Below are 15249 nucleotides of genomic sequence, written 5' to 3'. Positions count from 1 at the left end.
AGGCCACTTTGCAACAACATCCAGTAGGCTATGTTAAAATTTGCATCAAAAACAACCTGCGTGTTGATGGAATGCACTTTCTTCCTATTGACGAACCCGTCCTCGTCTTTTGATGGCGCAATTATTTTTATGTGCGTCCCGTCAATAGCACCGACCACACCGGGCATACCTGCAATTGCCATGAAGTTGGCTTTGATCCTGTGTTATTGTTGAATGTCCAAAGGAAAGTTTATGGCACGGCTGACTGATGGTTGCGATATTTTTAAATCGTCGGCATTGCAAAGTTGCATTTCCCCTGTTGCTAAATAACGTAGTGTGGCCAAACATTTTATTCCGGGACTAATCTGATTATTCCTGTTAGTCGGGGATGTTATTGCATCGCGCACTAACTCAACAACAAGTTTAATACCCTAACATTTCGTCTCGCAGGCATTTTACAATTCTTTGTGAATAGGTCTTACTGAGTTAGGAGTCCTCTTGAGGACTTTTAAGCTCTTCTAGACTTAGGTGCTACTTTTAGGCCTAAAATACTTTGTGAATTGCTCTTAGTGAAAAAAGTTAGGAGTCCTAAATTTAAGAGTGACACGCCCATTATCTTTAGGAGTTACTCCTAAATTCACCAGTTGGGACCTACTTTTAGCCCTAAGATCCTTTGTGAATACGGTCCCTGATTGTTTTGTCCTCAATACACAGCAATTCCTCCCGAGCTGTAAAGACAAACTTGAAGTTCTAGAGCAAGAGATTGCTAAGGCCAGTGGTAGGGATATAGCAGGTTTTGAGACCTATTTAAATCATAATAAGTTGCAACTCAGGAGACATCTGGGGCCGTATTCACAAAGCATTTTATCTTACCGCTAGGAGTGCTCCTAACTCGGGCTAAAACATTTTACGTAGGAGTTTTTTCTTAAAAGTTATTCACAAAGCCGCTGAGACCTACTCTTACTAAGGATAAATCACAAAGAGTGAACTAAGAGTGACGCGCCGTTGCTATGGATTACGTCAATTCTCGTGCACGAGTTTAGAAGCGGTCAGTTCGATGATTGGTTGTTCAGACGAGCCCACTGAATCACCGAAAAACAAGGAAATAGCCTAGGCTAGAAATTAATTCCTATTAAGTAGTTATAGTGCAGTTAGCAGAATACACGCATGATGACAATTTTGTGCAGACCACGATAATGACGTTGTAGCCTGCACGTTCAAGAGAGAGAGAAAGCAAACAATAAAAATACGTAAAATTTAAAAGAAAATAAATGTTATGAACTACCTAAGTGTTGACTGATTTGTGCCAAGGTGTTTACCTAAAATGTGTTTTCAAAGTCAGGGCCGGCTCTGACCAATTTGGTGCCCTAGGCAAGATTTTTGCTTGTGCCCCCCCTACCCCTTTTAACTGCGGTCATGCCAGCCGACTCATCGAGATCGGCGGTCAAGCCAGCCGACCCAGTTTTTTGCCGTACCTGTATATACTTAGCCATTACGGTAATAGCGTCTCAGAACTAGTTTAAAATAAAAGCATTCGTCGGGTACATACAAAAAGACAGTCAATAAAAGCAAATACTATCAAAGGAAGTGTACGGCCGTTGTGGTATTTACTTTCAAAATAAAAGCCCACCAAACATTCCAATCTGAGACATATTACAAATGATTTTGGATTCAATTTAAAATAAAATGCCCTGTTATTCCAGGCTCATTTCACTTCAGAGTTATAGTTCACAACCCCATAGTGATACCCAAGAAGTTTCAGGATACTCTGATGTGTAGTTTCACATTAAAAGCCCACTAGATATTAAAATAAGAGACTTATTACATATATGTTTTTTGGTTTAAATTTAAAAGGAAACTCCCTGTTATTCCAGACTCATTCCATTTCAGGGTCGCAGTTTAAGACCCCATAGTGTCAACCAAGAAGTTTCAGGGTATTCTGATGTGTAGTTTCAAGTGAAAAGCCCACTAGATATTGACATATAAGACTTATTACATATTTTTTTGGTTTCAATTTAAAAGGAAACTCCCTGTTATTCCAGACTCATTCCACTTCAAGGTCAAAGTTTAAGACCCCATAGTGTCACCCAAGAAGTTTCAGGATATTCTGATGTGTAATTTCTAATTAAAAGCCCACTAGATATTGAAATATAAGTCTCATATTTCAATATCTAGTGGGTTTTTAATTTGAAACTACACATCAGAATATCCTGAAACTTCTTGGGTGACCTAATGGTGTCTTGAACAATCGCCCTGAGCCTGGAATAACAGGGCATTTTATTTTAAATTTAATCCAAAATCATATGTAATATGTCTCATATTGGACATTTTGGTTGGCTTTTATTTTGAAACTCCACATCAGAATGTTCTGAAACTTCTTGCGTGACCCCATGGGGTCGTGAACTATAACCATGAAGTGAAATGGCCTGAAATAACAGGGCATTTTCTTTTAAATTGAATCCAAAATCATATTTAATATGTCTCATATTGGAATTCTTGGTTGACTTTTATTTTGAAACTCCATATCAGAATGTTCTGAAACTTCGTGGGTTACCCTATGGGGTTTTGAACAATAAACCTGAAGTGAAATGAGCCTGGAATAACAGGGTATTTTCTTTTAAATTGAATCCAAAATCATTGTAATATGTCTCATATTGGAATCTGGGCTTTTATTTTGAAACTCCACATCAGAATGTTCTGGAACTTCTTGGGTGACCCTATGGGGTTGTGAACTATAACCCTGAAGTGAAATGAGCATGGAATAACAGGGCATTTTCTTTTAAATCGAATCCAAAATCATTTGTAATATGTCTCAGATTGGAATATTTGGTGGGCTTTTATTTTGAAAGTAAATACCACAACGGCCGTACACTTCCTTTGATAGTATTTGCTTTTATTGACTGTCTTTTTGTATGTAGGCTACCCGACGAATGCTTTTACTTTAAACTAGTTCTGAGACGCTATTACAGTAATGAATAGTATATACAGGTACGGCAAAAAACTGGGTCGGCTGGCATGACCGCCGATCTCGATGAGTCGGCTGGCATGACCGCAGTCCCTTTTAGGGGGGGGGGGGGGGGGGGGGGGGGGGCGCGGAGGAAGTGGAAACTAGGGCGCTCTTTTATTTTGCATGTTATGTTATGTTGTCTAATATTTATTTCGAAATAACTACTGGTATTAAGAAATATAAACATTGAAGTTAAAGTTAGATGAATACAGTATTAAAAAAAAAGAAGAAAAAAAAAAAAAAAAAAAGAATCCCATATTTTCGGCGCCCCCGGCGGATGGATGCGCCCGTAGCATTCGCCTATACTGCCTATGCCCATGCCCAGAGCCGGGCCTGTTCAAAGTGATCCCTAAATGCCTGTCCACTCGGTACCACACGGCCAAATTCCTTCTCATGTTGATTGCCATCATCATCATCATCATCATCATCATCATCATCATCATCGTCTGGCTGTGGAATGTTCCTCCGCTTGCAGAGGTTGTGTAGAATGGCACATACAGTGATTACTGTGCTTGCCCTCTCTGGGGTGAGGCGTATTCCGCCGTGGAGGACATGAAACCGACCTTTCAACTGCCCAATTCCTCTCTCCACAACATTAAAGTATAACATGTAAGTGATTACGCAGATTACGCTTAGTCCTATGCGTAAAACACATCGTATTGGCTCTTTGATGCCTTTTATTTGTTGAATCCATATTTATTATTGTTTACTGATTTCTTCCATATATGCTAGAGCACACAAACATACACGACCGGTTGTGAATTGAGGGAGGGTGTCTAGAGCCACGGTGTCTAGAGCCGCGTCTTGCATGGATAGTCACTGTCACCCAGCAAGTGACAAATCTCAAAAAGCTGCCTCAGACCGCACACCATTAAAATGCGCGAATCATGGGTAGCTGAAGCTCCAGGCCACTTTGCATCAACATCCAGTAGGCTATGTTAAAATTTGCATCAAAAACAACCTGCGTGTTGATGGAATGCACTTTCTTCCTATTGACGAACACGTCCTCGTCTTTTGATGGCGCAATTATTTTTATGTGCGTCCCGTCAATAGCACCGACAACACCGGGATACCTGCAAGTGCCATGAAGTTGGCTTTGATCCTGTGTAATTGTTGAATGTCCAAAGGATAGTTTATGGCACGGCTGACTGATGGTTGCGATATTTTTAAATCGTCGGCATTGCAAAGTTGCATTTCCCATGTTGCTAAATAACGTAGTGTGGCCAAACATTTTATTTCGGGACTAATCTGATTGTTCCTGTTAGTCGGGGATGTTAATGCATCGCGCACTACTCCACAACAAGTTTAATACCCTAACATTTCGTCTCGCAGGCATTTTACGATTCTTTGTGAATAGGGCTTACTGAGTTAGGAGTCCTCTTGAGGACTTTAAGCTCTCCTAGACTTAGGTGCTACTTTTAGGCCTAAAATACTTTGTGAATTGCTCTTAGTGAAAAAAGTTAGGAGTCCTAAATTTAAGAGTGACACGCCCATTATTTTTAGGAGTTACTCCCAAATTCGCCAGTTAGGACCTACTTTTAGCCCTAAGATCCTTTGTTTATACGGCCCCTGGAAGATAGGGGGGAGGGGACACTAGTGAGCCTAGTTTGCAGACATTGATGGCCCCGCCAAATTCAAGGATCAAGGATCAGGGATGCTTTAATTGTCATTTAACATTGGCATGAAAACCGAAATACAGCACTCAGGTCTCAGTATGCTACCTAAAACCCTAGAATTTGTTTAACCTAAAATAAACTATTAACATACTACTACTGACATACTAAGATGCAAAAATACAAATAATTCTTTTTTGGACTAGAGAAGCGGACATCAAAAAATGAAAACATGCAGTGCCTCAAGCACCCTGGTGGAAGAGAGACAACTGACCCAGCAGAAACCAGCTCACTTTCATTTTTTGAAGATCTGTTTAGAGATGAGGATAGGGATAAATCTGCGGGGGATGAGCACCTGCAAGATTTAAAACGATTAGGAGAAGAGGAGGCCTTGAGGCTACAGCACCTCCTTTCCTAAAGTGAGCTCACCCAGGCAGTACAACAACAGAACTCTGGCCAGTCACCTGGTTTAGATGGTCTGTCGGTGAGTTCTATAAGGCTTTCTGGTCTCTTTTAAGGAATAGACTCCTCCAGGAGTCTATAGGACAGGGAAGTCTCCCTTGTAGTTGTCGCAGGGCAGTCCTGTCTTTGATGCCTAAAAGAGAGGATTTGGGATACTTAAATAATTGGCGCCCTGTCTCCCTCCTAAATGTGGACACAAAGATTTTCTCGAGAGCACTCACCAACAGGTTAAAGGCTGAAGTAAGCTCAGTGGTCCATAGTGATCAAACATACTTCATTGCAAATCGATAGATTTTTGATAACCTGTTTCTAGCTTGTGACATCATAACCAGAGCAGCCTATCATAAGCTGAATCTGAGCCTTCTCTCCTTAGACCAGGAGAAGGCCCTGGCTTTCTATTTAGGACTTTGGAGGCCTTTGGGTTTGGTCCAATTTCAGAGGCCTCATCAAGTTCCTATCTAAAGACATTTTTAGCATCCTTAAAATAAATTATCTAGAAATAGATTAACTGGGAAAAATGTTCTTCCCTCTTAATTGGAGACTGGCAGGATTCAACACATTTGCCACAACATTATGTCTGGAATCTGGATGGGTTTAAGTGGGTGTATATGTGGGAACTGTTGGCTATATGGATAAGACGTGGGAGGGGATGGAAGAGAAGATAGCAGGATGGTTGCAACGCTGGAGGAGGATATTACCACAGCTCTCGCATAGAGGGCGGGTGCTGGTGGTTAATATCCTTGTGGCATCGATGCTGTGGCAAATTCATACTTGACCCTCCTGTCTCCCTCCTCTGTAGTCTCCAAAATACTTTTGTAAATTTATTTTCGAATGGGTATCATTGGCTGGCCCAGGGGGTTTTGTGCCTGCCAGTGGCTGAAGGAGGGCAAGAACTGATTCACCTGGCAAGTAAGGTCGCTGCCATGAGACTACATTCAGCCCAATGTCTCCTCTATGTGCCGGACAGTGTGCTTTGGGTTTCCTTTGGGTGGTCAGTGATGCATGGCATTGGGGCTTTTTCACTGGACAGACTTATGACAAACAATCGATACAAGGGTTTCATCTCCCTTTTTTCTATAAATCTGTGTCTAGAACTCCACATGCCCACCAAGGAGAGAGTCGGGGATAGCGAAATCTCGGCTTTCACGGGAGCAGGCATGACCAAGTTGGGACACCTGCTAGACCGTGAGAACGGAAGGTGGAAGTTGGTATTGGAGGTTAGTGCCCAGACTGGACTGAGGTCTCTGCGCCTGGTGGCTGATCTGTTGTGGAGGTTCAGAGTCTCCCTCCCGAACAGTCTCAGTGCTAGCACAGAGTAGCTGGAATACCAGAACACGTGGTTTTCCCTGATCTCGGATATCTCCCAAGTATGTATCCAGAGGAGAGGGACACCTGCTGAGCTTTAATGGTCTAACTGATTTAAGTTTTGCCTCAGTTGACCGAAAGTCACTATCACACATGCAGCAAATCCCTGTTTTTCAGGCAGCTGGCCAGCAGTCCAGACACCAAGTGGCGGGAACTTGGACAGGTTCCAATGGCAATCTCCCCCAAATGGAGGTTGATGTACAAGCCTCCCAACTTCAAAAGAGTGGAGTATTTGCAGTAGTGCGTCCTTCACTTGGCCATCTCCAGTTATCTTATTGTCTCAAGGTTCAACCCTGACGTCGCTCTCTCTCTCTGTCTTTTTTTGTTCCAATGTTAAATGAAATAGCGCCCATAATATGGGTACTTAGGACCCCAGCACCAGACTAATGCAGGGTCCAGCAGGCCTCCTGCAACGACACTACGGGCCCTATTTGAACGGTCTGAAACGCAAGTGAGAGGCGCGAAACGCAAGTAGCTTTGTTGGCATATCTCTTGCGCCGTTGTACCGTTATACCGGCGGATAAATGACTCTTGCAAGCAAGCGTCACCCTCATGTATTCATTCTTTTAAACAGTCACTCGCGGTAAAACGATGTTTTCTCACGATCATCAATCCAGTGTTTCCCCTATATGCATCAAGGTCAATTCACACACCTGAGTAAAGCATATCAACAGAGAGGAGAACTCCGTCTTCTCTTTAGAAACAAATATTATTTTGCACTATGGACGATTCATATCCAGGTCAAATCACACACCTGTGAGCAAAACATATAAACGGAGAGGAACTTCCGTAAAGTTGGAAATAAATTGGCAGATTCTGAGTTTGCGGTTCAATAGATCATCAGTGAAACATCGTTGCGACACAATCGAGTGTAGTAACCTAGAGAACCAGCTACAACATTGTTTTAATCCAAACCAGCCGTCTTTAGCGAACGGTGAATTGCATTGGCTTCTATGAGCTGTCGGCTTTCAGCCGCGAGTTAAGGGACCGTCGGCAAAGTGCAAAACTGAAAACGACCACAATGGTTCAATTTCAATATCGTCGCATTTATTGATGCTACAGCCCCAAAACTTGTTCCATAGAGGTATGGCGTCTTTATGGTCCTACTACAACCTTTAGTTCTGAAAAATGTATCTCTTCTTATTTTTGAGGATTTTATTTTTAGCATAAATGTCAATATACGTCTTGATTTAGCAACAATTTCAGTGGTGTCGCCATTATTGACTCTAGAGCCCTAAAACTTGTTCAATAGAGGCATGGTCCTACTACAACCTTTGTGTTGGGGAGAGGGGAGGGAGTGGGAAGATGCATTGGTTTGAGGCACAGACCTTTTCGATTGTTGTAGTATTTGTGTTATGTGATTTAACTGTATAGGGTGGTTGTTGATATAATATATTTCATTTTAAATAAATGTAAATAATTGTTTTAAAGATCGTACTCGTAATATATTCAATCTCTCCATATTTCCCCTGCTCATTACTGTGCACAAATGAACTGTATATACACCCTTCTGGTGCTGGCAGACACATAGAAACCTCCAGGCAGGGTGTGCTTTGCGAGCACAAAAAAAAAATTGCGAGCAGAAAAAAAAACATTGCACCTCCACTGCTGCAACTCCATCCTAGGGGCAACACTGCAATCCTAAAAGTCATGAGCTTGTACAAGATGTCTGTGTCAAGAAAATATGTGTTTGCTGGACGCTGTTTCAGATCAACCCTTTTTAGATTTGCGTCGGGTGCAAGAGTAATTTATACACTGGTATAATAGCAACGGCGGAAGAGATCCGCCCACAAAGCTACTTGCGTTTCGCACTTCTCACTTGCATTTCAGACTTTTAAAACAGGGCCCTATAGCTGTAACTATAACTCACTATAGCTGTACCTATAACTCACTATAGCTGTAACTTTAACTCACTATAGCTGTAACTTTAACTCACTATAGCTGTAACTATAACTCACTACGGCTGTAACTATAACTAACTTTAACTGTTACTATAACTCACTATGACTGTAAACTCACCAGAACTGTAGCTGAACAGAATGTCAAAGCAGACGGCTGTCACATGCTGATGTCTTCCTCCAGTGGTCAGTCTACAGTTGTCAGTCGTGGTCTGTATAAAGTGGTCCGTCTACAGTGGTCCGTCATGATTTAAAGGCTGTGTTGCAGGGTTTATTTTCCAACGAATTTGTGCAATTTGCTTGTTGGTAATAAAGAACTGTTGTTGTTGTATTTAATGTTGTTAGGTATCACAAAACAGAATGTAATACGAAAAAGTAGGTACTATTTTAGCGGATTGCTAATGATTCTCATTTCCCCCAGAATGCATTGGATGACGTCACGTTGGGGAGACACGGACCAATGTCGCATTGAGACCCTTGAGAGTAGAGACTAGTAAGAGAGTGTTCAGTAGATTATACAGATACATAGATAAATACATAGATATTATACATAGTTAGTATTCGAGCCCGACCGATATAGAATTTTTAAGGCCGATACCGATACGAATATTTTGTGATTTAAAAAAACGATATGCCCATATATCAGCCGATATATATATATATAAAAAAGAAATCCAGAAACGCGCAACAAAACAAACACATTTCCCTAACATTGGTTATTTGTAGTTATCCTTTAAATCCTTTTCAAACAGCAAAACTGGACATGGTAGTCATGCAGTGTTTCCCCTAGAATTTTTTTTAGGCCCGGTGGTAAGAGCTGATAGTTTGATTTGTTATACATTTTTCACGGGATGCTAGAGTATTTGTTGGTTATTTCCATGTAAAACACTTGCTTAGCCATCACAAGTTGATAATGATTCATAAACACGTTATTAACAATAAACTAATTTTATTTACAATACAATTTTTGGTGGTGCTGTCACACTAAATTTGTACCGGCTACCAAATTTGTAAAAAAAATTTGCCTGCAACAGATGATCGCGTCGTCCGTTGCCGGGCAGGTTTCAAAAAACATTCGCGCTCATGTTGCCAAAGACGAAATAACATAGTACAGTTAACGGATCGCTAGATAACACTTGTTTTTACTTTATATTTGTATTGTATTTCATTGTTTAATCAAATTTAGCAAGTAAACTGAGTGTTTAAAGCAGGTCAAGGACGAAATAGCACAATACAGATAACGGATCGCTAGATAGAAGGTTCGCGAATGTTCTTGAACCTTTCACGTCATTCGAAAGGTTCTAATCATCTGATCATCTGTTGCCGGGCAGGTTTGGAATGGATTACGTATTGATGACGCGCCCGGTACAAATTTGGCAGCCGGTACAAATTTAGTGTGGCAGTGCCATGCGAATGATGATATAACTTAATGCTGTCAGATTGTCCGTTATGATGGGGCATAATCTGCGCACGCGCGACACCGCATTTTTTAATTTTTTTTTTCATTTTTTTTTTTCATTATTATTATTTTTTTGGCCTGTTGTTGGCCTGGCGGGGGCGCTCGTTGGCCTGGCGGCCCGCCAGGCCTGAACAATGGTAGGGGAAACACTGGTCATGCATTAAGTCATGCTTATCGACTTTAGAGAATTGATGGGGATGTTCTTTTAATTGTTATTCAAGCAATGTATGTCTCGTGACAGTTGCCAACTTACCATGAACACACTTGCACACATGAACAACACCGATGATCACCGTCGATCTCCGTCATTCACTCTGCCTAACTCTGGCTGAATTACCGGGTTTGGGCGTTAGAGCGCCATCTGGTGGACAGACTTTTATTTTTATTATTTTTTTTTATATTCATTTATCGGCCAGTAAATAAATGCCGATACCGAATAGTTTGAAAAATGCCTAATATCGGCCGATAATATCGGCCTGCCGATATATCGGTCGGGCTCTAGTTAGTATACGCTACACGTGAACCTCCTAAGATGGCGCAATTTGATTGGTTCGCAATCTCGGGATATGGGGCGATATCCCATGATTGACATCTCAAACTCGATATTGTTATTTTCGCAAAATGTCAGCTGATAACAACAAATAAACCTTCGGTCTCAGTAGCTATTCCCCACTATTCACTTCGCCTTCGGCGAATAATTGTTGACTAATAGCCTAGATAGATAGATAGCCTAGTCATTTAGGTGATTCGGCTCACACAGTATAGCCTACAAGACAACACAGAACAAGGGAGACAACAAGTCTGACTGGACATACACAAAATACATCACATTAAAACTAGACACATGCGTTGATATAGACAGATAGAAAGATAATTAAATATGTTATATTATTTGCCTTGCGGAGCCAGCCAATCCTGTGTGCGTATGCAAATTAGCCATGAGCGCCTAACACAAGAAAGACGTAATGTTGAGAAGTCATACTAAAAACGGAAAGCAAGCGAAAGCTAGACCAGACTGTATCAATCACATACTTTGGATCCATTCTAACTTATGGTAAGAAGCTAGTCTTTAAATCTTTGCAGTGACTGAATGTTGATGATAAAACGGATTGTTTTGCATAAGATGAGTGTGTGCGACTGTGTCCTTTCCGGCTTCGGCATACTGCATGGTTATGAAAGCCCTGTGGTTAGTTGTGATCTAAGTGAAGCAGCCTAGCCATGGAGTTGGATAAGTTGGAGTGATTGTTTACGGGCGTGCGAGAGTGAGAGAAAAGCACACCCGCCGTGGTGATGTTTGGCTTGTTGTGAGCTGTCTGTCATCATCCGCCGGGTTGGGCGATGTGCTTTGTGTATGTGTTCAATGTACATCTGTCTGGTCATATTTGCGGTAGATTGATGGTTAAATAATGTCACACCATGATCGGTTATACTTGCAGGCACTCATTTGCAAGTGCACTGATTGCGTGTCCAATAGGCTAAGTTAGCCCATAGCTAGCATTATGCCTTCTATTTCTGGATCTTCTGACTAAGTTTACCGGTACTTAAGACATAATCGCTGTCACTAGATATAAAGAAAACGTTGACTTTCACTCGGTGCTATTCACTGACAGTAAAAATAAATAAAAGTGTCGTTATTGTTTGCACTGCTGTTCATTGACTAGCTCCAGCGCTCGTTGCTGCGTTGCTAAATGATAGCAACTCTCCACTCATTCTCCTCTGACCATGCATTTATTTGGCTTTGATCAGTTCTCGGCAATTCCTCATTCGCCCTCTCATGTCTGAAAGGTTCGAAATTATACTGCTGTGGGCCATCACCATCATACATGTTATTTGTGGTTCTTGCCACCTCTTAGACGCCATAGTTCTAGTACTACGCTGAGGCTACCTTCCACCACGTCTCCCCAACGTGACGTCATCGCCGAATGGCGTTAGAAAACACTGTTACTGCCAAAAACGCCAAACACTGGACCGTAACACTATTTTGGAGACATTTTATGAATTAATCACATATTTTGAGTGCTTTATGTACCCATTAATCAAAACTTCCGGTTAACCTGCAAGTATGCCTTTAAACCCTAAAGACTATCTCACAATCAGCTACAGCCTAGTTTGTGTTGGTCAGAAACAAGAAGCGAGCGGAGTTGCAATGCCCGGTGACCCAGATCTGATCCCCCCCAACCTGAACGCATAATGTTGCTCTACCTCACCTTTGGGGGGCTGCCGTTCTCCTCTGGGGGCGGTGGCAATGGGAGGGGCTTGTTGCTGTGCGGCGACGGGGGCGGGGACTCCAGGCGGTAGTCATAGTTACGGAAGCAGCAAAAGAAGGGGCTGAAGATGCTGCGGCGGTGGTGTTTCTTCAGGCTGCTGCCGGACGGGGAACCTGGAGGGAGACCAACCGGAAAAGTTATCATCGATCCTCATAAACGCTGAAACATGATTTAAGCGGTGTAAAAAAGTTTACTCATGTTTTTATCACCTTAATCTATTTAAATGTACCCCACAGCAATTGTCATGGTTCTGAAATGAATTAGAAATCAACTGGTGATAAAGGGACATTGAGCCTCTGACACCACAGGAACAGTAGCTGCCATGTGGCTTTAGGGACAGCAGACTTGTTCATTAACTTCAACATTTTGCTCTTAACTACCACGTAGGGGAGAGGACATTTTCAAATCAATGGAAAAGTAGAAAAAAACACAGATTGGGGGACAAGAGAAGCAGAGAGTGAGCGAGAGACAGATTATCTGTGTCTTGTAAGGAAAGATTAATAATCCTGCATCTTTATTTCCATCCAGGGTTTAGAGCCATTAGAACTGACCTGTGATTTGCCTCTGGGGTTCAGTCTCCACGACGACCACAACAACAACAACAACTACAACAACGGCCTTGATCAGTAAAGGCTAACTATTGAGCCGACGTGAGGACTCTGGCGTTCCCTGAGCTTCTACCAGACGATGAGAGGAAGCATCAAGTCTGGATCGTTTACAACGGGAAGATTTAATTAAAATAAAAAACACCCACACACATTATTTGTGTTATGTCATTGAGAACACACACACACACACACACACACACACACACACACACACACACACACACACACACACACACACACACACACACACACACACACACACGCACACACACAAACAAACGCACACACACACACACACAAATAGTTACATCATCACTACTTCAGTGTGCGAGCTCTGACCTACTTTACACTAAACGAGAAAGAAGCAGATTGGAAATAATCTTCAGTGATTGCCAAATGTATAATTATAGTATTTTATAATTATAACATATATTAGGAAAGTTTAGATGGCAATAGCAGTTGAGGGAGCATCGGATAGGGCTGCACCCATATCTGCATGTAAGAGCAGCAAGATCCAGTAGGTTTATCATCTGTTTGTTCTCTTCATCTAGGCCCATGATGAGGACCTCACAAGAAAATCAAACACTACAATCATACTCTGTTACTAATAATCTAATGATTAAGACTGAGTCCGACTTTCTGCTCACACAATATTACATACGTGTGTGTGGTGAACACAGACTGTGTGTGTGTGTGTGTGTGTGTGTGTGTGTGTGTGTGTGTGTGTGTGTGTGTGTGTGTGTGTGTGTGTGTGACATCATCATCACCCAGGTTGCCCAGGCCCCTTTCCTGCTACTCCTTCTCCCCTGCCTACACTCAACACTCCCACTGAGGGCCCTCCATCCGACTCCGATGGAGTTCGTGTCGGGGCCCCCGTGTGTGTCGGGGCCCCCGTGCGTGTTGGGGCCCCATGCGCAGGTTGACACCTGTCCAGCCGGCGGAGGGGCCCCCCTCGTTGTAGTGAACACAGCAGGACGGTTTTTGCCCTTGTTCCCCAAACAGATGTTCCGCTACGAGCTGGGAACAATGTCAACGAGAGGGGCCACACACACACAAACACACTGTGTTCACAGGGGCGGCCCCAGCACATTTGGCGCTCTAGGCGAGGGGGGGGGTGTATGAAGCGATTGTTGACGAGGGGGGGGGGGGGGGGGGTGAAGCGATTGTTGACGGGGGGGAGGGGGGGGGGGGTGAAGCGATTGTTGACGGGGGGGGGGGGGGGGGGGGGCGCGCGTGTTCTTAACGGGGAGACGTGGCCAATAAGTACTTTTTTTTTTTTTTTTTTTTTCTCGCGCATTTTAGATTTTGCGCCCCCCCTCTAGATGGCGCTCTAGGCGGCCGCCTGACCCGCCTGTAGGGAGGGCCGCGCCTGTGTGTTCACCACACACACACACACACACTGTGTTCACCACACACACACACATACAAACACACACACTGTCTGTGTTCACCACACACACACACACAGAAACAGTGTTCACCACACAAACACACACACACACACACACACACACACACACACACACACACACACACACACACACACACAATGTCTTTGCTCACCACACAGTCTGTATTCACCACACACACACACACACACACACACACACACACACACACACACACACACACACACACACACACACACACTGTCTGTGTTCACCCCCCCCCCCCCCACACACACACACTGTCTGTATTCACCACACACACACGCACACACACATTGGGCCCTATCTTGCATCCGGCGCAAGTGACTTAGTCACTGGCGCATGTATCGTTGCTAGTTTACAACTGGCGCAGAGCGTTCTTTTCCCACCACCGCCACTCGCCGGTAAATTAGGGATTGATCATGCGCCCAAAGGGGCAGTTCGGCGGAAGGAGGAGGCGTGTTCTGGCGCAAACGGTATTTTGCCGTTTCTGAATACCATTGCGCTACTGACCAGGAAATACCTTGTTTAAAGTCAGTGGCGCGTTGTTCAGATGCTATTTTAAGGGCGCATGCATACATGCGCATGCGATGCATACGGATTGCTTGTGCACCTCGCGCATACACTTTGCTTCTCCCGTCTACCTAGCCGCACATTCTTGGTAAATTATTTGGGAAAGAACAGCTGATGCAGCGGTAATAAGTTGTACTTTTAAATCAATGCATCTGCAAACACCGTACAGGCACAGCAAACACATATTTTCTTGACAGAGACATCGTGTAGGCCTACATGCCCATAACTTTTAGGATTGATGAGTATTTGATCGTGAAAAACATTGTTTTACCGCGAGTGAGTGTAAAGAATGAATGAATGCGCGCGTGTGTGCTCTGTTTAAACACACGCAAACTAAACACGTAACGCATAATACAATCAATGGCAATGTCTATTACCACGGGGACACATGCATATTAGGATAGCATACAATACTGATAATAAACAATGTTTATAATGTATTGCGTATATCATTAAATAGAACCACAATTACCGCATATCACATATGATATAATCTATCATATACGTTTTCTTTGCCGAAATTTATTTGAGGACTCAGTATTTCTGAAGTTGTGGAAGAAAACCCCTTATTCCACGTGTGAATTAGGCCAT

At 43.0% G+C, this 15249-nt stretch overlaps 1 protein-coding gene across 1 annotated transcript in view; it reads right to left on the bottom strand.

The window, feature by feature from the left end:
- The window catches only part of ctdspla (CTD (carboxy-terminal domain, RNA polymerase II, polypeptide A) small phosphatase-like a), a 54269-nt gene that overhangs the window by 25529 nt on the left and 13491 nt on the right, over positions 1-15249 (bottom strand). The window contains exon 2 of the mRNA XM_056583899.1: positions 11991-12163. Coding sequence (XP_056439874.1) covers positions 11991-12163 — 173 coding nt within the window. The remainder of the gene's footprint in view (positions 1-11990; positions 12164-15249) is intronic.

This window comes from Gadus chalcogrammus, chromosome 23 (assembly GCF_026213295.1).
Source record: "Gadus chalcogrammus isolate NIFS_2021 chromosome 23, NIFS_Gcha_1.0, whole genome shotgun sequence".
In the NCBI taxonomy this organism is placed as follows: domain Eukaryota; kingdom Metazoa; phylum Chordata; class Actinopteri; order Gadiformes; family Gadidae; genus Gadus; species Gadus chalcogrammus.
Note: the sequence above shows the minus strand (reverse complement) of the source record. Positions and strands in the feature narration are given on the sequence as shown.